General features: G+C 40.4%; 1 protein-coding gene across 1 annotated transcript; it reads right to left on the reverse strand.

Moving 5' to 3' along the window:
• Positions 1-11,051: 11,051 nt before the first annotated feature.
• On the reverse strand, positions 11,052-24,348 carry LOC146964082 (CD109 antigen-like). The gene is made up of 32 exons (XM_085767828.1): positions 24,204-24,348; positions 23,435-23,586; positions 23,313-23,341; positions 22,927-23,160; positions 22,688-22,810; positions 22,548-22,587; positions 21,857-21,938; positions 21,672-21,777; positions 21,458-21,581; positions 21,253-21,362; positions 20,965-21,162; positions 20,541-20,645; positions 20,380-20,442; positions 19,354-19,524; positions 19,108-19,260; positions 18,216-18,288; positions 17,954-18,035; positions 17,723-17,840; positions 17,294-17,407; positions 16,950-17,168; positions 16,637-16,784; positions 15,828-16,001; positions 15,550-15,631; positions 14,989-15,220; positions 14,670-14,841; positions 13,969-14,159; positions 13,557-13,712; positions 13,390-13,455; positions 12,741-12,880; positions 12,408-12,564; positions 11,544-11,646; positions 11,052-11,426 (listed from the first exon to the last, which is right to left on the reverse strand). Exons 1-32 carry the CDS (start codon positions 24,308-24,310, stop codon positions 11,212-11,214), a joined length of 4,239 nt encoding a protein of 1,412 aa, XP_085623954.1. The 5' UTR covers positions 24,311-24,348; the 3' UTR covers positions 11,052-11,211.
• Between the last annotated feature and the right edge of the window lie 5 nt (positions 24,349-24,353).

Raw genomic sequence — 24,353 nt, forward strand, 5'->3', positions numbered from 1 at the left:
AAACGTAGGTGCTTCAAATAACAAAATTAGAAACTTTGACATGTATCCTGGAGAGATGCATGAAACTAGAATAGAATAACCAGATGTGTTTAGTAGTCTTTTTTACTCTTAATGTACATTTCATTTGTACTTTAAGTTCACATACAGTCAGCAAAGATAAAGAGCAGCAAGCTGGATGTGAAAGCGCTTTTCTAATATGTGGTATTGGAAGTGAATAAATAGTTTCACCAAAATGTCACACTATTCCTTTCAAGTGAATCTTTTGAGGCTTTTAGTCATCCCGGTTATTTTTATTCTTTTCAAGTTTGATACTAACTAGACCTAAGAATGAAATTACATCAGAAACATAACACAGCCTCTACTTTTTCTCTGACAAATTACCTACATTTACAGCCAAGTTTATAACACATCACATAACAAATCATCACTTACTGTAATTTGCCACAATAGTAGAATACCGTCATGGATACCTTGTGCCCAAGCACTGGACTGTAATGATTTCCATCACACTTATTCCAAGTGAAATATCCTTTCAAGGTGTTCTTGTGTGTGTGTGTGTGTGTGTGTGTGTGTGTGTGTGTGTGTGTGTGTGTGTGTGTGTGTGTGTGTGTGTGTGTGTGTGTGTGTGTGTGTGTGTGTGTGTGTGTGTGTGTGTGTGTGTGTGTGTGTGTGTGTGTGTATTTTTATACAGTGTGCAGTGAATCAGCTATGTGTGATGGACTCAATGTGTTTCCAGGTACATAGGCAACTACACAAAACCGGTGCTGGAGAAGATCCACGGCAGCAGATGACCAAGCGGCCTCATGTGGACTTCAGATGTTTGAAGTAAGCTGTTAGAAAGGGAAAATTCCAGAGTACAAACAATAATTCAACAGCAGTTTGACAGTGTATGGTATGGTATGAGCACATCAGAGGGAGTCAATAGGGAACAAAAACAACATGGTTGGTATGTAGTTGTGTGAGTGAAGACTTCAGCAGACAGGTCACTTCATATGGAAGGTGAGGGCACTTGGAGGTTACAGTCCCATTGTGAACTTGGGACCCTCCACCCTGAGAGATAAACGGCCCTAATTTAAGAGCAAGGTTGCCCTGTCAGCGCCACAGGGCTTTAGACTGAGAGTCTGAGCACATGGTTAACAACGCTTTTAGTCACAATGACATTAAAACGACATCTAAATATATGGTAAGGACTCCAAATCTTCCTTTTATGTTACTTTTTACCTCTGAGGGTGAAGATGTCAGGCAGAGATTCACACTTGGGACAAGTCACATCAGTCAAATTCCTATGCAGCTTCACAAAAGAAGGTACATTCAAAGGACATATGCACCAAAGTCTGACAGAAGGCAGCAAATAGTTCTGGCTTATATTTGAAGCTGAGATTGATAAATCACATGTAAGAATGGCATAATTTTCCACACTTAGCCCATACCATAGAAAGATCAATAAACACTGACAAAAATAATGTGTGATCATCTTTCAAGAGTCCTCAATCTCATTTTCATATTGCACAGAAATGAATGGAAACTAATGGCAGAAAGAAAAAAGAAAACCAAAACAGCACATCAGTGTTCAGCAAAAAAGTGTTCAAGGGTAAAGAATATTTTGTATTAATGGAGTCCAAATCACATGCAGAAAGTCATGTCCCCTTGGATACATAACTGTGCAGAGATGTGTGGGGAAAGTGCCAATAAAACAGGGATTCAGAACTTCTTGTTTTGGTTCTGCAGCGTACAGTGGTCCATTGGCCCGTGATTGGTTTCCTTCCAGTCAGTCACATATGTCGTCCTGACAGACTTTTCTGTTCTGTCTGTCTGCCACAGCACAAGTGCAGCTTGTCTTCAAACACCACATGATTGACAGGGGAGGATTTGCAGTTAAGTGTAAAAAATTAGGAGCAGATTGGGTGTGTTTGCATGAGGTGTTTGATGTGTCAGCCGTCTCCACATGGGTGGAGTGCCTGTTCACCCATTCCTACACTACATGTACATACAGATGTTGTCTGCTTCTAAGTAATACAGTAGATGTTACAAAGCAGCAGCACACCTTAAACCAGCAAAATGATGACTGATTCAGGTCGGCTATTTTTGTATGACTGTATGTCTGTTGCACATCTGTGGCTAGATACCACATGCAGATATTTCCCCCCCCAAAAAAGAAGATGCTGCAGTATTTATCATGGAAAAATCCCAATTTCTCACAGTAGTTAGAGGAAAAATTGTCCCACATATTTTGCATCAGATATTAGACAAAATTTCCAACAGATCTAATGTTCATGCTTCTAAAAACAAACATTTAATGGGTCACACAAAAAAGAGATGAGTTATAGAGGGTTATGAGAATCATTGCAAGCTCCATTAAAGTTGTAAAGAGAGGACTGGATGCACACTTTAGTCCATAATGCCAAAGGTTGTCACAAAATCTGTTTTCTAGAAACTTCCTTTTTTTCATGGTATCCACAAGCCAAAAGCAGTGTGGCCTCACTGACAGGGTCTCAGGCCGAGGTCCAGTCAGTAAAGTTTACGAGCTCTTGACTGTGGATGTGAACAACCTGAATTCCAGAGACTGTATAAGGTAAATTCATTTTATTGGATTACGGAAATGTTACATGAGCTCGTACAAATATATCTGTAAAGGAGATGTTTCAAGGCTACATGCCTTTTATGGTCTGGATTTACAGCCTGCAGACAAAATTTCAAATGTCTGAATGCCACTCCAGAGTGTAGACTTTATAACATGTACACAAACAAATACATCCATGCTTATTAATGGTAATGGAGTGGCAAACGTTTACACCTGGAAGTTTTGGTTACCTACCCTGTGTCCACCCATGGTGCCTGCCTATAACACTGTCACTCACCAAATTGTTCTGGGCCTAAAGTGGCTTTGCAGCCCAGTAGCAAAATGGAAATATTGTGCCTCTGAGTTTTATACCATCTGCCCTCCTGCAAAACTCCTTAAACTGTGACAGGAAATATTTAGACAACAAGATCAGCTCTGTTGAAATCACAGGACAGATGGGACTAGACAGAGCTGAGAGACAGAGGAAGAAACAGAAACTGACTATTGCACAGTACTATGTGAAGTGTCCTGCTTTGAACTGGGAGAATGTTTTTCTATGATTCAGCCAACTTAAAAATATGTATTATTTCTAGACGTGTTTAGTAGGTGCTACCAAACCTTGGTTCTTTAAATCACTGTGTGTCTCCCAAGTGTTTTGTTACCTTTTACAGTCACAAGGGATATTCTTTATAGAGCTATCTGTAATTTTGCTGTTGTATAATAGCCAACAGTAGCATCAACTGTCTGTTAACTAACCAGTCTAAAAGAAACTTTGCAAGTTCACCACCTAACTTAATTCCTTTACTCACAAACAGCTGTTTGCAGTGTTTGACATGCTAACTCATAGGACCACCAGTTGCTGTAGTTTGGCCTTCCTTGTAGAAACAGTGCTGTGCAGATGGTGTATTGCAACCACTTGTCTTGTGAACACAACAGTGGCAGTCCATGCTAGTCTATGTAGCTATAGCAACATTTACAAATAGTTTGTGACTGGATAGAGTACTGCAGTGGTTTTTAACATTGCACTTTTGTCAGGTTGGAAGTGTCACAAGAAGTAGAAGTAGCAAAAGTAAACATGTCCTGGACCTAATATTTCCCATTATTCAACCACTGGTAAATGCCCCTTGTATCCGAGTGTAATGCAGGTTTTCTGTTATAAATCTGCAATTGCTACAGTAGGTTCAAGTTGTGATAGAAGGACCTCTGAGGCTATGCTCAAATGACAGATGAATAATGTACTGTACATACATAATAATAAGGGTTCATAATGCAAAGTGAACCCAGTGTAACGTTTTGATATATTATTAATTTGTTAGTTCTACTGCTACTATACCATTTTAGAGAGGAACAATGTAAGTCAGGCCAATTTTTTTCTGTTTTGCTAACCCTCTGCCTGGCCATGTGCATTTATTTTTAACGAAACCGTAGTTTCACAGGTGTTTCCAATTCCTGTTCTAATTTGGTGTGTGACGTTGCCTACGCGACTTGTCTTTTTGGTTACGGATTCTTTGGAATTTCATTTTACAATAGTTTTATAACAAACTGCTGATTTCGCGGCATGAAACGTGATGTTTTAAACAGGTAGAGGTCATATTTTTTTCTCATGGCACAATTCAATCAGATTATGAAATAAAACTTTGACTCCTGTTCACTTACATGGAGACTTTTTCCGAGTTAAGGACCCATGGTGACCGTTACTTCCTGCTTCCGCTTAGGCTCTCTCTAGGTACAGTAGAAGTCGCTGTGGCTCATAAACAGTAACTTACTGCTGATGCATAAAGTAGCCATAGGCCTACCGGATTGCGAGCTTGGGGTTACTGAAGATTCTCATGCAGAGTTTGCGGGTTGGAATTTCGATTTCAGGTGGCGTTTCTAATGACGTGGCATTATTGTTGACTGGGAACACACCATTGGCTTCCCATTCAAGTCTATGTGAAACAGGGTGAGATATATAGCTTCTGCTGATGATGATGATGATGCTGAAGAGTGAACTTTTTCTGACCAAATATTCCCTTCAAATTGATGATTTATAACACACTAAAAATAATGTATGTATAAGTAATGGACTTTAACCAGATGGCGGAGCACAGAAGTTCATATCAGTTGAAGCACACTCCATCTCAGCTGTGGCTCAAGTAGTTCCAGCAGTATGGGTCCACCATTTAAGTCTTCATTATCACCGAGCCATACGTCAGTGGAATAACAGAGCAGGAGAGTTTATTTGCACAGCTCCCTCCATTCATCAATCCCCTGATCCCTGCTACTGCGTGAACCCTCACGTCACTAGTGTTTAGCTCGGCTTTTGCGTTTCCTGTGTGAAGTAATCAAAGCAGTTGATCGCACAGATCCAGGCCCACGCAGACAGTGTTTGGGTCCCAATCACACTGCAGGAACTGCTGCTTTTTCTGCGGTCTAGACACATAATAATCCCACGTCAGTCAGATATGACTATGCAAACACATGCACTGCTTTCCTAAGGCTGACCCTGGCATTCACACGCATAAACAGTATTGCTTTGATTTCCTCTCTTCTTTTTTGTCTTATGTCCTCATACAGTACAATCATACTCACATATAACACACATACACATTCGGGAGCAGTAGTGTAAACCTATTTCCACCTGTTTCTGATTACTCTAATTGGTCAGGGAGGTGGAGGAAATGTGTGACAGCTGAATCTGGGGCAGCAAGACTGACCCCAGTGAAAAATGAGTGGAAAACTATATAGGGGAGCACCTTGGTGAGAGAAGTCATACTGACATTTAGAGTCAGGGTTTGCTCTCTGCTCAGTGTGTGTGCAAAAGTGATTACGTTTAGTCTGTCTTCTACTTTGAATCATTCATTCTCTCACTCTCTCCATAACACGCACGCACATACGCACACATACTAAGATTTAACCGTACCCCAGACCCCGACTGACTCACCAAGGGATGCCAAGCGTGAGTGTGAGGCTGGATAAATGGAGCACAGAGGCGATGAGTCCTGAACCAGACAGACCTAATCAATCACACTACAAGAACTGGTATCGCAGAAGCCCTTCCCGATGATGCCCTTTCACCACAATGAAAACAGCTTCATTCTGTTGTGTTGAAATGTCAGTGGAGCTGCAAAGGAGCTGAAGAGGTCGCTCAATCAAACATAAGGAAACATACATTGCAGGCTATGAAAGAAGCTTTGAGATGTGTGAGGAAGAGAAATGAAGAGTGTGGAGGAAAGCTACCAAGAGCCATGTGGTAAGTTGCTTTCATCCAGGGCTGTATAGTATAGTATTGCAGCATGGCCTTCTCTTTGAACTTGATGTTCACACTGCTGTTGGTATCTAGAGTTGCTGCTGCTTGCTGTCCAGTGCAAAACTACACATGTACAGTTTATGAGGTTAATAGCCTAAATGAGCAGTCTGTTATCTGCAATGATATTGTCGCTTCAGTGGTTTGTTAATTTGCAGTTTACAGAACTGTCAGCTGAGGCCAACAGGGTCATCACTGCCACATTTTTGAGATATGTCACTCAGTTGGCTGGCCCACTTCTTTGATGGTATTCTTGATATTCTTATTTGGACAGACAAACCAACCGACCTGTATTGGCATCCTTGGAGACAGAGAGAAAAAGAGAAAAAAAACCGTTGCACATACTTGGACAGGTGCAAGAGGGACGAGTACTGTAGATCTGCAAATGTACCAAATGACTACCACACAGGGTTACACTTGCACAAAAAAAACGTTTAATTGCCGCACCGTTTCAGTACTGTGACCTTCTTCAGGAAGGTTTGCCTGAAAAAACCTTCCTCAGGAAGGTTTGCCTGAAGGTCACAGTACCGAAACATTGCGTGTAACAGTGTGCGGGAGTCTGTATCCTTGGAGACAGGAATATAATCAATAAAATCAGTGATCTAATTCACACACCTTCTATGGAGCAACGCTGTAGATAGTGAGCAAGGAAGAAAGCTGTGCTGCGCCATTTTTTATTTTCCATGGTTGATGACTGAATAGGTAGAGGAGCATTTTGAATTTGTTGAATGCTGAAATAAAGCATATTTTATGACCCAATATTGTTTTTTCCCCCAGCGCCACCTACTCAACCCGCTGCAGCTCAACCCTGATTGTGCTCATTGCTTATCACCAGTTAACAGGTTAGACCACATCATCAAAGGAAGTCCTACTACCAAACCTAGGATGTCACATGGAAGTTGAAACACAACCAGAAGTTGAAACACACCCAGGAATATGAGGTAAGCAGATGACCAAAAATTTCCAACCACTCCATGAATTTGTATTTGCAATAGTATGTTTGTAACCAATTTTACGAGCAGCTTTGTGATCGCCAGAGCAGCATCTTAATGCATAGTACAGACAGTGTATATGATTCTGGATCCTGGTTGTGTGGTGATTCATTTGTCTCATTGGGCTTGTAGCAGCTCATACTTGTACAAATAACATTTTGCAGACATAAACACATGTAGCTGAATAACTGCTGACACACCAAAAGACAGTGACTCAGATAGTGTTCACCTGTGTGCTCTCTCTCTCTCTCTCGCTCACACACACATACACACAGTGGATAATCACCCAAATAGTGGTTGTGACGAAGACTGAAACCAGACTGCAGGAATCTGGCAGCATCTCTACCTGAGAGGACTATACCATAGTGATAAGATCAGGGATGGTTCCCCTGAAGCAGGACTGCTGAGTGAAGCTACAGCCCTACTTTGTTCCTCTGGAGTCCCCTCTGTCCGGACTGGATTCATCTGTCTGGGCCGGCCTGTGCAGGGTCACCTGGGGGTTGTGTAAATACGCACTCACTCTGGGTGGGATAGGAGCTCAAAGGGATTTTCCATGACTCGCCCCGGTGAATGGAGCGTGCCTTGCCAAACAAACGCATCATCCTCCCAATCCTAGACATAGGGAGTCGCTCAGGTTGCGTCGCTACAAAGTTGGAAGTTTTCCCTTCAATTCGTTCTTTGTACTTGCTGCCATCCCCATTTTCTGTCAGGACATCGTCAGCAGTGGGGTCCCATATGATGTGGTTGTTTGTTGTGACGGTGATTCTTTCCCACTGATGTCATCTGGAGCAGGGCCACAGGGAGCAATTTGGTATCTCTGTTTTTGGAATAAATGTTTCACTGAAATAAAGCATCAAGCTTACCAGAAGCACTTCCTGACCACATCATCCTACACTGAATGACTGTGGCTACAAAACATAAACCATACACTCTTTACCACGCAATTCATTGTTGTATTGTTGTAATACATTACATCATTTTCATTGTTGATTGATTCATTGTTTACAAATCAACAAGGATAATACACTTGAATATAAACAGTGTTGTCATCTGATTTTTCCTTTTTGATGAGAGTTTGATCACATCTATTCAGACTTCTCTCCGTTACGCAGTACATCCCATTCTGAAGAGGCATCTGCAAAACCTGATGTCTATGAGAATTGCTTATTTGAACAAAACACACACTCCATCTAACCTCCTGTCACACCGAGTCCAACAACAATATTGCATGTTTCACTAATGGCTCCCATCAGGAGATGAAACTCATAAATAATCATCTCTTTACTTTGTGTACCCCATCTGCATCTCCTTGGCGACAGGCTTGTTGCCTGCATTATTGCTCTCACAGCCGCATCGACGGGAGTGAATATTAATAAACGTCATCAGGCTCAAAGGACCTGATTTGTTTACAGTTGTTATAGAGATTAGACTTCAGTGTCGTTCTGGGCATAATATGACCCAACCACAAGCTGCAAAAATCATTCATGATTTCTTTGGAAGACGTTACATTTTGTTCTTCTCAATCTGACGTTCTTCTTCACATCTAGTGGTGAAGGATGGATGCTTTGTAAGGCCATAAATCCTTCTTCATGTCCCATTTTGGGCAGAAAGAATTCCTTCGGCTCATCTTCACAATTTCTTCTTAATACCTAACTGCATTCTACCTAAGCTCTCTGTTGGTTGCAGCCCTAGCATTAGGCAGATATCAGCCCCCTGACAAGGTAAATGCATTACATCATGGCCAATGCATGCTCCTGATTGCCTGTTTTTGTAGCCTGACCCACAACAAGACCCAGGGTAGCAGGTCACGACCTTTATGTGTTGGGTGATATCCCATATAAATACATATTCAGAGCCACAGCACAGTTAAGCAAACACACAATTACTAACAGTCTGACAGCACACAGGATGCAAATACACATTTTGAATTCCTACAGAAGTTGCATATTCTGTAACACTGCTAAAATTCTCGGTAACACTTTATTTTAAGGGGTCCTTGTTCCTGTGTACCTACCTAATTAATTACAGTGTAATTACCTATGTAACCGCATGTAATAACATGTACTTACATTGTAAATACATAGTGTATTTTGGTGTACTTACAGGTCCTTGTTACACTTGTAATAAGAAATGCTTGTGCAAAGAGAGAGGCCACTTTGGCATTGTTATTACAAGTGTAACAAGGACCTGTAAGTACACCAAAATACACTATGTATTTACAATGTAAGTACATGTTATTACATACAGTTACATAGGTAATTACACTGTAATTAATTAGGTAGATACACAGGAACAAGGACCCCTTAAAATAAAGTGTTACCAAATTCTCTACGTAGAGCAATATTTCATCACATCCACCTAGCATGATAAGCATTGGTTGTATTTATTTGTAACAGCAGCATTATTGTTAAATCAAAAACATGTTAAGTGTAGAGACAAAAAATATTTCTGTGAGTGATACCACTAGTTTATTCTGTGCATGGGTTTGGGATCTAAGCTAAGCTTGGAAGCCATCACTATTATGATACCAAGCCTGCCATCTAGTGGCTATGTATTCAGTACTGCAGCACTTTGGCTCTTTGTGAAACCAAGTAATTGAAAACTGACATGAAAAATGAAAAAAATAAGTAAATGTTTTTGAGGAATTGTTCTGTAGGGAATTATTTGAGCTGAGCCAGGATGCAACGATACACTTTTGTATTGGTGTTTTGTGAAAATACCTAAACCCTCTAAACTATAAGTGTAAAGTACCAGTTTTACAACATGTTTATATCTTACCATAACAGCAAATGTGAAAACCATGTGGACTTGGGAATAAACACAAAATAGTTTAGTCATACAGTATATGGTGAAATGTGGGGTATTCCAGCATATTCACAGTAACTGTCTACGGTAAAAAACTAATGGTGGGGGTATTCACCATCCTTGGGGTAATTACCATGGAACTGTACTGGTCTAGATTTACACGAAATATTCAAATATGGGAATGCGTCAAGTTGTAAGCATTTGTTACAATACACTGAAGCCAAAAGTTAAAGGTCCAAATGTGTTTAAGTTTGCCTTAAGTATGTATTTTCAACTCATATTCTTAGCTTCATTCCATGTCTGTTTTTGCTTATGAACTAAAAGCTTTATTGCCCCTAGAGGGAAATGGGTTTGCTCAATGAGCCTTATAAAAACATCTAACCCATAAAAAACAGACATGGCATACCATTAAAGCTCAAAACATCAAGACAGTTTACTGGGTAAAGTGTGGCGTACTTCCAAAGAGGTCAAAGGTCAGGTTCAGGCTACAGAGCGTATCTCTGACAGTGGAGATTCAACAGGCCTGTTTGTTGACAAAAGGTTTAATTTAATGTACAGTTATACTAAGTTTTAAATGTACAATAATATAATCTCATGTTGATATTGTGCTGATTCAGTAAGTGTTCACCACTAATATAATCTCACTAACATGCTTTCTTCACAGTACTGTATGTACTGTAGAGAAGATGCTGTTGTTGTTACCTTCAAGGTCAAATGCCGCCAGTGTGAGATTATTGATTTGCAGAACCAAAAAAGGAATCAGGTTTAAGGGAACATGCTGTGACATGTGAAATGTTTACCTTGTACAAAATGAAACACTCTGTGGACCGAGCACAGCAGGTTGAAACCTTAGAAAAAACAATTGTAATTCATGTCAGGTAAGCGGTGATGATTTACATGTGTGCATACGTCTGCAGGTCAGTCCACATTCCTCTGGTTTAACGTAACGTGGTGTGGCAGAGGGAGCAAGGTGGGTTTTATTTCTCTCCAAATGAGTTGTTGTTTTTCTCACTGCAATATTTACACCCTGTTTCACTCAAGCTGAGCAGAAACACATTAAACCCAAAAGTCAGCCATTCACTGGAAAGTACAGTGGGGCTGTAGAATAAATCTTATTTTAGCCTTTATATGGCTTCAGGCAGCTTAACACGTCTGCATCCTCTGCCAGAATGGTGACAACAGGACACATGTGGAACTGAGAAATAAATCTTTTTCATGTGTGTTCATCTGCCAACTATATGAGATCTTTATTCCAATAAACTCCTGGATTAGCATGTAGAATGGCAGGTTTCATGAAGTAAGTAAAGAATTGTTTTATTTGTTTTGTAAAAAATAAAGACAAAGACAACCACATCTCAATGAGATCTGTTACAAGACCATAAAAACAAAAGAGATTGTAAACAGTAAAAAGTAAAAAGAGCAGCATACAAACTGTTCTCTAAATATTACAATCACTTGTCAAGAAATCATTTCTGTATAGAATGTTTAAATCTAGTGCATATCAATGTGTACAAACTGTATTAAAACAACGTCTCTTAGTGTATATTAATTGTTTCAATATCTTAAAATCATTCTGTAAAATTAGACCAGAAAAAAAGAGCAGTGACCCCAAGAAATATGCAACTCAAGCTGTAGGTGGCGCTGTTCCCAGAAAGAGATGACAGGGGGGCGGCAACTGTGATGGTGATCCCTGGTCTGCAGCGTTCACAATTTGCTCCACAGAAGAAGCAGGAGTCCATGTTGTGGAGAAAAGTGGGGTTGTAAGTTCTTACTGCTTTTCTCGCTAAGAGACGGAGAAAATAATGATAATAATTTTAGGATCGTTTTCCATTTCCAGGTTAATGGTTTAAAACATTTTCAATAATGCACAACTAAGGAGACTGTGTAAAATTGTACTTACCTGGTTCATAGTAGTCGTAAACCTGCACAACAGCATCCTGTGCACGGGCCACTTTATAGTTCCTGACGATGGGAAGTTTGATGCAAACCTCTGACTTGGTGAGCTGCAAAGAGCCACAAAGACAGTGTAGTAGTTTTGTCATGCCCTTTTTATTTGCTTGTTAATACATGCAGCAGTGCTACAGTATGCCTCATGCTATCCTTCTCAACTGTTAGACTTTTTACAGTATTGCACTGGACAAAGAAACTGGTTCTGTGCAGGTCTTTACAGTGACAACCTGTGGGCTCAGGTAAAATTCTCAGTGTGAGGTGTAATACATAGGGGTTACACAGAGTGTGTTGTGAAGGCTGATTGATTTTATTTTCAGCCGAACGCTGAAATGAAAAAAAAGTTATTTGGTGGCTGTTCTAATAGGCTTGAGGTTGCACTCATGGAATTTGGACTCACAACGACATGGCCCTATAGTTTCTTAGCTCCACCCATAGAGATACTACCAATCAGGTTGTTCTAAAAGCTGCATTTCTGTAAATTTGGAGAAATGTGTGTATCATCAAGTCCTATAGGTCAGACATCTGTTGTTTATTGTACCATGATGACTTTATTACCTGTAGGTATCTTAATCTATAAAAATGAGCTGCAACCACTGGTCAGTGAGTACAACCCTGAGCTACTAGACTGCCATGTGGTTCTGTGTTTTGTCCCTTTCTAAAGATAATTAAATCTTTACGCATAATATTTCATCAGTCTTGTCTTTTTGACTCCCAACAGCATAACAAAAAAATTCAAAAAGTTGGTGTCAGAAGTGTTTGTTTTGTTGCAATGCATACAGTAAACCTGAACATGACATCCTGTTGACACACTTACTGAATCCAGGTACAGGATAACTTTATCAGGCAGTCTCTCCATCTTCTTGATAAGATCTGTTGGCACAGCAGCTCCAGGAGACAAGCTGAGACCACTTAGCATGCCCACATCCAATATAACCATACCTGTACGAGATATCACCTGACTGTCCTTTAATCTGAAGAGAAAAAAGCAAGGAGTCACATCCAAGAACAAGTTGTTATATATATTATTTTTGATATGAATCGATGCACAGTATGAAAACAAATAACATGCAAAATATAGGTTGTTATTGTAAATGAAATAGACTTGACATACAGTAAACGTCTCTCTGCGTTGCAGTACAGTACTTACCTCGTACATACAGACAGCAGCATGTGATTGTGGTCTCTTTCTTCAGTAACATTAACATCCAGGGAGAAAGCCTCCTCATCTGAGTGGTGCTGGCGACTCTGTGAGAACGCTGTGCTTTCCATGTTGTAAAAGACATTCAACTGCATGGAATAATGGAGAGGGTAAACAAAGCATTTTGAGTGATGTATTTACACTTCGGTTTACTGTACTATGTAGAAAAACTGTCTGTGTCATTGCTGTGAGAAAATTTTCAAAACAGGACATTCAGCAGAAGGGGTTTGGAACAAAAGAAAACTGGTTTTAATATTGAACAATATCTCAGTGATACTATCCAGATTCACTAAACAACTGCATGTGTTCCAGATGTTAATTGCTGAATCCATTATTGTGCTTCTTTTGCATGTAGCTGTTTTGGTTTAGCGTCCACAATGCAGCATATTGTGCTGGGTGAAGCTATCACTCACAGCTGCTGTGTTCAATTTATTCCAGTCATGCTTCGGTGGTTAACCCATACTTATTGTTGACCTGAAAATGTTGGAAATATGGAAGCACTCCTGCATTGTCAGGGCTAGTTTGGTGATGTGGTGTTAGTATTTTCCATCAACATGGACAGAGTTGAGCAGATGACAGAAAAGCAGTAAAACTGTACCTGAAATAAAGCAAATCCTTGTCCCTCCATGTCTATGTTCAAGTGTATATCTTTGTCAGCATTAACCTTGAAAAGATAATGTAAACGTTGAAATCCCAGGTTAACAGATGTACAGTAAGAAAAGCAAAATGCAAAATGTGAAAAATAAATCCACACAGGTTTATCACCTCTTGGCTTTGATACATCCAAAAGTTAGTGGCGTTGACATTAAACGGAGACACAAATGAAGTTTTGGGTGCAGACACATTAAACCTAAGGTTGATGGCGTTTGCGCCACCGAATGCAGCGTAGTAAGAAACAGCCTGGAGGGCAACCACTGTGTCCTGAGAGAGGAAAAGTGTAACAATCAACATTATGTCACGGTACGTACATACAGTATACACAGTCAGGTGCAGAGTTGGAGGATGTGCTAACATATTCACAAAAAGATGTGATGTAATGCTATTTTCTCAACTGAACAACTGAATTTGCAATATGTTCATAAATTTAATTTCACATATGGTCATTGCAAACAGATTAAGTCACATACAGTAGATAAACATCAGTTAATTTAGTAACAGAAAAAAGGTTTTGTCCCACCTGTGTTGTCCTGAAGCTTCCCAGATGATTCCTCTGTTTACTTAACCACTTTAGAAGTGCGATGCCCTCAATAAGGGTGCCACGCCTGATGTGAGCCAGCAGCACATACGAGACAATCTCGATCTGTACTGAGCGTGGCTGCCAGTCATGTGACTTCAGGCCGTCAGAGGATCTCCACATCATAACCCCATCTGTGGGATAAAGTGACAGAAGCTGAGATTAATAGAATTATGTTGCTCACATGCAGCTCAATGATAAACATTTACATGAAGTGCTTAAAAACATTTCCGTATTGTTGCTGCTATTCTTGATGAATATAGCTCTTACGAACATTAAGATGCATTGAAGCAAAATTTTGAATTCTTTTTTAAACCACAGTACTCAACCAGAAAAGTTCCAGCAACTCACCAGATGGTGGTGCAATACAACAACTTCATACAAGCTGCTCATCGACTTTGTGAAAGTCAAAGGGACATTTGTAAAAGGCTGCTTAGAGGCAGCAAGTTGCCTGCTAGTATAAAAATAAAAACCTGGACTATAAAGGTGCAGTTTCAGAAGATGTAATGCATCGTGTACATCTCTAAAACATGTGATTTATGGTGAAAATCTGAGACAGGAAATACTACCTCTGATGCTAAGGTATGAATGTACAAAATGCACCTTCCTCAACATAAAACAAGAGAAAGGCTTCAGTAAATTACCCGTTTGGTCAGCTCGTTTGGTCAGCTCAGACAGAGCAGTGTCAGCCAAACGACTGTTGGCCAGAACCAGAGCATACGCGGCCAGAGCCAGGCTGTAGTTACTGACCACCCCAGTCCTCACTTGACTCTCCAGGTACGTCTGGGCCAGGGACACGTTGCCTGGATACATTTCCTTCAACAGGAACCAGACAAAAGCCATTACTGCCAACTGACTTCCCGACTTTCCTTCCTCGAATACTTTACATCATAACCTTTAAATATTCTGTAATTCCCAGAGGTAGTTTCACCTTCTCCTCCACACACACTCCCCTTGACATACCAAATAGCTCTCGTCCTCCAGCAGGGCAATCAGTACGTAGGCGGTGAGTGCCACCGATCCATTATCCAGTCTTCCCTGCATCTCAGTGTGGATCAACCTGCCCACCTCACTGAACTCTCCCTGTGGCCCCTGGTGTTTCAGGAGCCAAGTCATGGCTCTGGTCACGACACTCTGATCAATCTGCATGTAAGGCTGAGCCTGGAGGAACAACCGCAGCACAAAGGCTGTCAGCCTGGAGACAGAAACAGAGGAGACGCTTTTATAGATTTTATGTATATCAATGCAGCACAGAAGAAGAGACGTCACAATAAGACATATTCTCTCACACCAAATAACAAACTGGTAGGAAAATGAAAGGAGTGCGAGATTGATTTTATTTTGCAAGTCAAACCTGATTCACCTTTACTTCAAGACTTCCACACAGCAGACTATTTACACAAATTTCCCAAGGCCGGTAAGCACTGCATTAGAGTTATTAAATTATTCCACCTCGACACACACAGTATAGGATCTACGCTAAACAATCTTTCACCTGTTATTTCCAGTATACTGGTAACTTACCATGTACTGCCAGATGTGTCGCTGGCTCCAAAAGCACTGAAGGAACCGTCGTCTCGTTGGTAGGACAGTTGTCTCCGATATCCTTCAACAGACAATATAACATATTTATATGCCAGTGAAAATCAACAAAAAAATAACTGAATTGATACAGATGGATAAACAAAAACTTTAATCATCCCTAAGGGAAAATTCATTTATCTCATTAGTAATAACAGTTAACAACAATATAATAATAATTAAATAAATACATTCATGAGTGACTTCCTTTGGCTGCTTACCATCCATCATAACACCCAGAGCCCTGCTCTTGAGCTCCTCATTACTCAGGTTTGTCTTTTCCAGGTACTGCAGAACATAAACACTTGGAGCAAAGTGGATCATGTTCTGCTCCCCACAGCCAAGAGGCATCTGAACCAGTGAATCCAGATTAAAGGACAAGGCCAAGATCTCCCCTGTGTAAAGCAATGCATGAGAGACACAGGAAGGATTTAACAATTACATAACATGCTTCAAACATGACATCATGTCATGATTGAAATGAATGCTTCACCATAGCAGTTCAACTGCAGCAACTGTTAACCTGAAAGAAAACCATACTTTTGAAATTGATTTTTTTTTTTAATTTTTTTTTTTTTACAAAAGTCAGAGCTGAGCTATGTAGTTGCAAAAGTATGGAAGAGTGGAGAAAGAAAGCAGCACTTGAAACAAAAACTCCACCCTGCACATTTTGCTTGATATTTGATAAAGCCTCTGACTATCAGAGGGCAGAAACCACAAATATGGAAATTCCTGAGGCTCTTACCCCTCTACCGTGATAAATGCCAAACATCCCTCAACCTGAATGGAGCCAAGCCAAACAGCCTGACAGATGTTCAGAATATGTCCGTCATAAACAAACCTGTTTGATGTCCATTTTTTCAACATGCAGTACTTATTATTATTATGCAGTACATTTATAGGACTTTGGTGCACAAATATACTAACTCAAAATGCAATGATATAACCCACATACTGTACTGTATGTCCTAATTGATTAAGAGTGCATGGAGCTGCCACTGACACAACAGGGAAGAAATGGTAGACGTACCAACCAAAGCCACATGGGCCCTCTGACTGCCTGGTACCACATCTGGTGGAAAGGAGAAGGAGAGGGACTTGGTGCCGCTCTGCACCTCTGCTGCTGGTGCCAGCTCCAGGAATAGAGTCTTTGAGTAGGACTGTTCCACGCCCTCGGGCTTTACAAACAGACAAGCAAGGCACCATTATCACAGGATTAACCATATGCCATGTAGCAAGTTGTATTTTATACTGCATCCCTCCCCACTGTTCTCAACATCACTCATTTAGCCTGCAAACACTGAAGTTCGTAGATATTATACAATATTTATATGGTATCATACCTTCACAAGTATTTTCCGCACTATGCTCTCTGAAGCCTCTGCACATACAGCGTCAACAGATATTTCCATCTCACCCACAGCTACAGGTCTGATGGGGAACAGAGCTGAAGCAGAGACATGGCTCCCTAAAGTGAGTTTCTGGGCATTTACCACAGAGACATCCCTCATGTCTCCCAAAACAAACTCAAAGGCGTTGCTTTGTGCGAGCAGTATAATGACCTGCGGGTAGAAAGATATGGGGGAAAAAAACAAACCAAAAAGAAACATTGTAAAGGGCTGGAATAATACTTCAGCAATGAGTCAGATATATGGCCAAAATATGGCACAAATGTCGTCCTTCATACCTCCATGTCCTGGTCTAAATGATTGATGATGTTCACCTCCACTACAATCTCCTCTCCCCTGATGAGGTATGATGGGACATCCAGAGATAAGGAGAAAGCTCGGGACACAGTCAGCTGGGAATGAGAGGATATACTGTACAGCATAAAAGACAACAATATCCAAAAACAAAAGAAATCACCATTACAAATAAAAAACACAAGTCAGATTTCATTGAAAAGTTGGTAAACTTGCACTGCCTTATGAGATCTTTACTTGTCTTTGGTTTGTTTTCAGTCTTGTGAGTTTCTCTGAGTGGCAGTGAGGGGAAAGACTGAAAATTCAATTGACATCACTTTCCTGGAAAAGTACAGACAGACGACTTCTGGGAAGTACCCTAAATTTGAGAAACAGTGGTAGTATATCATGACACATATTGAGAATGAAGTTACCTTTAGTGGCACAGGAGTGAAGCCGAAACCCAGGTTGTCTGACATCACCAGCGCTACAGCTCTCAAAGAAGTAACACCATCTGGCACTGGTATTTTCCCACTTGTCCAAGTGTTACCACTGATAGAAAAGACCGGAAACAAAATATGTCACATAATTTATGTAGCAAGTCCTGTCCTAAATATGGAGACACAGTGAATACAGATTACTCATATGCACCTTTCAGAACTCACCTAACATTAGTGTCTATCCACAGCAAAGTTTCAGCAGCAGACATCCATCGGCTCCAGTACCTCTCCACCAAGAGGGCATCTCCTATTAAACCCCCCATCAAAAATAGATCAGAAGAGGCTCAGACTGAATTTATATTGAAAGACTGAAGGTTAAATTGAAATAACAGGATTAATACAATGTGCTAAATGGCCACAAGAGCAACTCTAAATAGAGAGCAGATGCTAGATTCAAATAATAACTGTGTATTATATATCATCATACCATTCTTTGTTCCACGGGACTGCTTTTTCTGATACAGTCTGGAATTAGTCAGCATCCTAATATTACATTCAGGCTGTGTGAAAGACACAAAAGAGTTGATTGCAATGACACATGTGTTGCTGCAGCTGCTATTACAAACAGTGTATTTTTAGATGCGCACCACCATTAAACCCTACGCAAAGTGGTCCACCGTCAGATGATGCATCTTCAGTGTGACAGACAGTGAAAAATAGGTCAGGCCTTGGTAGGTGATGTAAGGTGTAAAACTGTCTCAGCTCTGTGGGTGCCTGAGGAAATGTCGGCTTTTAAATGATCTATTTTAGCGGACACAATGCTCGCTGCCAGAGTCTTGGAGATGAGAAAAGGTCATCATACGACAATCCACTGTGATGAAGTATCATCTCCTCCGACTTGCATCCATCAGTAACCCCCAGGTCATGCACTCAACCCACTTGAGTTACCAGAAACAACAGAATCATCTCCCAACAAAGCAGAAAGATAGGTTACACCCAGACCGACTGGTTTAGCGGTCACACGCTGAATAGTAGTAGAGTATCCAACTGGGAAAAGTGTGTCTTTTGAGATTTTACAACAGATTAAGGTGACTGGAAGGACTGTTGCTTTGTAATTAAACTGTGAAATGGACAAAGGAGAAATGCAGCAAATCTGACAGTATCTAAGCACGTGGCTTTCTGAAGGAAGTTCACAGGAGTTTATGTTTCAGAGATTGTATTTTGCTCCTTTTGTCAGAGCTTTTAGTGCAGCATACAGTAGCTTCCAGGTTCCTATCAAGTGACGCCAAATGCCAACCGCAAAACATAAACTAATCAGTGTTTTGAAAGGTAAACACAGCATTCCTTTAGGCTTTGGGAAATTAAAAGAGTTGTCATACCTGCTTCACTTCTAAGTCCATGTCATCCTCTGGAGTCTCATCATGTGTCTCCATTACCACAATCCCTACCTGGGACCTGGGTTCTTGGGTAGTCACAGTGAGTGACACCTGCTCACCTGGCTGAGCCTTGTCACCGCTCCACTTTAGAGATACCTGAGGAGAGCAAACATACAGATGATCAGAGGAGAACTATGCACCCGGCTGAGTACAACAAAGTGCGGCGATAAAACAATATATTTTAAGTACATTGTTGTGTTGAGCGATAGGTATGTGCGCCGTGTCGTGGGTGACTTCTCCATCTGAGAGGAGGCAGTAGACGGTGACAAAGGCCTCAGGAGACCAGGTCAGTGTTGGGGTCAAAGAAAAAGAGGAGGAGTTCTTTGTCCCAGCAGCCACCACCTGACCTCTAGAACTCACCTGCACGTATGACAATTACAGGAAAGGGTTTGTTATTTACATTCAACCATTAACAGCTAATGAGCTACAGTGTACAGTTCTGTAGATTTATAACATCCCATCATGATCTGTAGCCCTGTGTCTACTGAAGTATACAGCATTTGCAGGCTTTACACTACAGTTAATAATGTGCTGGTTGGAGCTTAATTAGAGAGAACATTCAAGAGTAACTGAGGTAATATCAATCTATATGGAAATATAAAATGTCACTCAAAACTAAGTAGAGAAATATCAGAGGGAGATTGGCACATATGTGATGTAAGAGCCATAATGTGTGGATGATAATTAAGTAAAATATTTCATAGTTTTGAATTTCATAGTTTATCAGTCTTTGCGTAATATGTTCATGAGAATGCTCCTTTTTTGCATGTCTTAGTGTCATCACATACAACTAAAGTAGTTTAGATGACAGCTGCGACAGGAATGGGAGCACAAAGTTTTTCTACCGTATCATAGATGTAATTTGATTTGTTTTGCTCAAGTAAACATTTTTTGATACGGTTTACATCTCATTTTAGTGTAAGAACACATATCATTCCTACAGCTCATTAGAGGCTTTTGACACTCAGAAGGAAAGCCACGTATGTGACACAACAAAAAAATTCCAGCTAAAGGAATTTGGAAATTGCAACAGTATTGTTATAGATTGCATGTTAAATAATAAATGCTCATACATCTTCAGTGAAAAGATTTATATTTTTAGGAAAATGTAAATTTAACCTTAAAGACATTTTCAAGGTTATTAGAATCCTGAGGAACATAAGATATAGAATCTTTACCTACATAATTAAACTGAAATAACTTAATTAAACTTACCACAAAGTGAAGTGCAGTTGGTTTAAAGGTACTTTCCACTTCTATTGAAAGAGGTGATCCAATCTGAGAAATAGAAATGTTATGTAAAATACAACTACATAATAAATATCATAATTTAGAAATGGACTGCACACATACATAAGCACAAAGCAAAGGGTTACCTGTGCATGTAAGGCATTGATTGGGGAGATCTGAATGTAGGAGTCACTAGGAGAGGAGTAGTTGTTGTAGACTCTCAGAGTCTCTTCACTGGATTGGAATCTGGCCTAAATATAAACACAATATTTAAAAAAAAAGATCAAAATGATGATTTAAGCTGATAGAGAAGATGCCTACAATCTTTCTCTCTTCTTTGTATTTTTTCAGACATTAAAAAAACAAATCAAACTTTTTAAAATCCATTTCTGAATCTGATCTTAGTTAACAGATCTTACTGTACATGGGGTCGTCTTTCCTACTGCTAAGGAAGTGTGTAATCTAACTGTATGAAACTACTCATCTTGCATATAACAGATCTGCTTAAATATCACTCTTTTGCCCCCCCCAAGGACCAACATCCTGGATACTGTGAATCAAAATACTGACCCGAATATCAAGCATCTCTACTTGATCCTGTACTCTAAACCTCATGTGGACATCCCCGTCCTGCGGCACCGGGACAGTCATGGACACAGTTGTAGGTTCAGGATTAGTGGATGGCCTTCTCTGAGTGACCTCAACCACAGCAGAGTACATTAGATCCTGTGAGGTCAGAGCCTTCCCGTCGTATCTAGAGATCCTGAGCTGTGGATAAAAGAGCAATGAATTTACAGTAGTCCCTGGAAAGCACCGTTTAAAACAGCTGTTGATCAACAGTTATAATAATTCACTCACTTTTGTAGAGAAGTGCAAAGATGGTCTGAGTGATGGTGGGAAATCATGGAACATAAGCTGGTATGTGTCCTGCATAAGTTGGACTTTGACTGTCTTGTTCACTTTAAAACCTGAGGTGACAACAGATCGTGCAATGTAGTGATGTAAAGAATATTTATACTTCTATAAACACTTTACTGTCTCGATACTTTAAAGTCCATCTCACCGGTAGAGCCGACAGTAACACAGGCAGCTACATGCACACTATGGCCACGGTGGCTTATTCCTGATGGAGTGTGTAGGGCTTGGAGTTGGTCTTTGCTGAAGAAGAACTGTGTTGACCCATAGATCTGAAAAACAATGGTCAAAATTTTTCCATTACCATTAAGTAGACAGATAAATTGTCTGTAAATGCACTACAGGGACAATAAAACCCTCACCTCTTTGGTTTGTGTAAGCATGTGTGGAGAGGCTGCATCATACATATTAGGTGCAGGCGTCACTGAGACAGCTAATGTTCCCTGTACAGGTTGTCCGCTTGGGTAACTGAGGAAACAAAGCCCAGATGTCTTCAGTTTATATGTAAATGTGATATTATTGGTGTCAATGAGCCGATCAAACTCACACTGCTCTTACAGATCCAGAGATGTCATCTCCAACCAGGACTCTTGATGGGGTCTTGACCAGCACTTCAAACTGAGGATGCTCTGCAATAATCAGTCAGTTAAGTTGTTGTAAATGGCAGAAATAAGAATGCAGGTTTACATATTGTCAAATCTATCATGAGAGCAAGGTTTTGACATGTATTGTATGAAATCAGAAATACATCTAGCAGATATAATCTCTCCACTTGTTTAAATATTGAAAGAGCTCTGATATGCATCCAGTATAAGTGATTGACGACCAATAAGCTTCTGCCTGAGCATGAATGCATTCAAAGGTTTATAGCAAGACAATTTATGAAGCTTTAACAGCCCATGTTAGACAAATAATCCAAAAGCTAGAGTTTCTTTTGTTTCCTACCACAAACACATGTGTCAATTCTGAGCTGTAGAGGAGGGATCGCAACAAAATGAGGAGATTTATGGCTAATACGGTTGTACCCTTAGACAATACCTACTTGGTTTGTCTGGGTGAGACTGTTGATGCCTCATATTAACTTTGGATTTGCATTTCTACACAGCATCAACAGAGGATTGTTTGGAAATGGCAGTTTGGAAACAGCAGTGTTACAATGGGCCTTTCAGAGTGTGAGCAGGTCTGTATGAAAAATGTGAACCTTTCAGAAACCAATATCAAGATTTTAGGTCCGTTACCGTGATGCTCCACTATGAATGTTTTCTCTTCACTGATGCCCTGTAGTAAAGAAGAAACAGAGGTACAATCGTCATGTGTTCAAACACAAGTCTTTTTAAATACACATATTCAAAGGTAATAAAAAGAAAATCAATCCTACATTCACTGTTGCTGAAATCACCCACTGTCCAAGAGGAGCTGACTGGGATAAAGTGAACTCCCGCAAAACAATCCCCAGATTCCCTGTGGACTCCCACCTGTCGACAACATTCCCACTGGGATCCTGTGTGTAACAAAGGAACGTCAGTCAATTTTCCCACCTCTACACAATGGCTGAGTAGAAATCTATTCACCTCCCGCGGCTTTGTTCTTTCACACACAAACACACCAGAAACCTACCCGTACAGAGACATCCACTATCCCTTTGTATGGATTGTTATCCAGCCGGACACTCACAACCCGGACTCTGATGGTATCGCCTGGCCGGCAGCGTGATTTGTCAGTTTGGATGACGGAGGAGACATTCTTTAGGTTGAAGCTGAGGGCGGTGGTGTTGGAGAAAATGAGACTGTCACCCTTGTAGCCTCTCACCGTCAAGCTTAAGAGAGAATTCTGGGATATAGAGCCAGGAATCTGGAGCGAGTTTAAAAGCATTATCAGACACATAAACCTGTGATATCAGGCTTATGAATGAATTGCTCTCATATCTGTGGGGGGAAAATTCTTTGATTTTCTCAGTGTAGGAAGAATAAAGTAAAGATGAACAAAGAGGGAAATATACTCACAGGTGGGAGTGTGAGGACTCTGGTCAAACCTTGAAGTGAAGACAAGTGAAGATTTAGCTTTCTAAAAGGTCAAAAATGTATATGCAAATCAAGCCTAAATCTAAGTGTAATTGCAGTGTCACCTCCTTGGAAGTCCAGTGTTTGGACTACGCTGATATTTCCATGTGTCAGCTCAGCCGTCACCCTGCCAGAGAAGTCTGCAAAAACAGTGACAGCCAGCGGAGTGGGTGTCCCAGCATGCAGCACCTCTGGGCTTGAGATCAGAAACAATGTCCTAATGAAGAAAAGGCAGGAGAGACATCATCAATAAGTCAAACAATATGAATTTGTGCTGTATCAGTTTGTGGTGGTGAGGAAAAAAGTGAGGGAATCCTTAGAATTTACCTGGTTTTCTGGATCAATTTATCTTAAAATGTGAACACAATGTCCCAGAGTTAATAAAATATCACAGAAACATTCACAGTGCTAATAGAAAAGGTAAGTTAATTAATGATTCTGATTAGTTTAAAGTGACTCTGTGGTAGATTTACTTTCACTGTCCTGATGTATCACTCAGCTTCTCCTGAGTTTCAACAGGTGAGGATGACACTTTTTTTGTGGAAAGCTTTACACTCCCCTTTTTACACCATATGCTTCATCTTCTTCCCAAACAACTCAACTGTAGTTTATTCGGTATACAAAACAATTTCTGGTAGAGTCATGGAGTGACTAACTTCAGATATGTAGTAGACTCATGATGAAAGACCATCTGAAACCTTACGCTGAAACTGTGACGGTGTCTGTTAGATTAAATCCAAAGGGTTGACTACTGTATGTAAAACCTGAAAATGAATTTCGGTGTACTTGGAAGTTGCTGTTGTGATTTTATATACAACAAACTGTACAACGTACCTGTCTGGGTCCTGAGTCGAAGCAGGTACAGCAAAACACAGAACTCCCAAACACACAACCAAGGTCCAGATGACTTCCATGCTTCTGTTCTCGTCTTCGTCAAACATCCAAACGCTTCGCTCAGATGTCAAACTACAGACAGTCACCACT

This window comes from Trachurus japonicus, chromosome 22, assembly GCF_045865225.1.
Source record: "Trachurus japonicus isolate A0001 chromosome 22, Traja_1.0".
Lineage (NCBI taxonomy): Eukaryota > Metazoa > Chordata > Actinopteri > Carangiformes > Carangidae > Trachurus > Trachurus japonicus.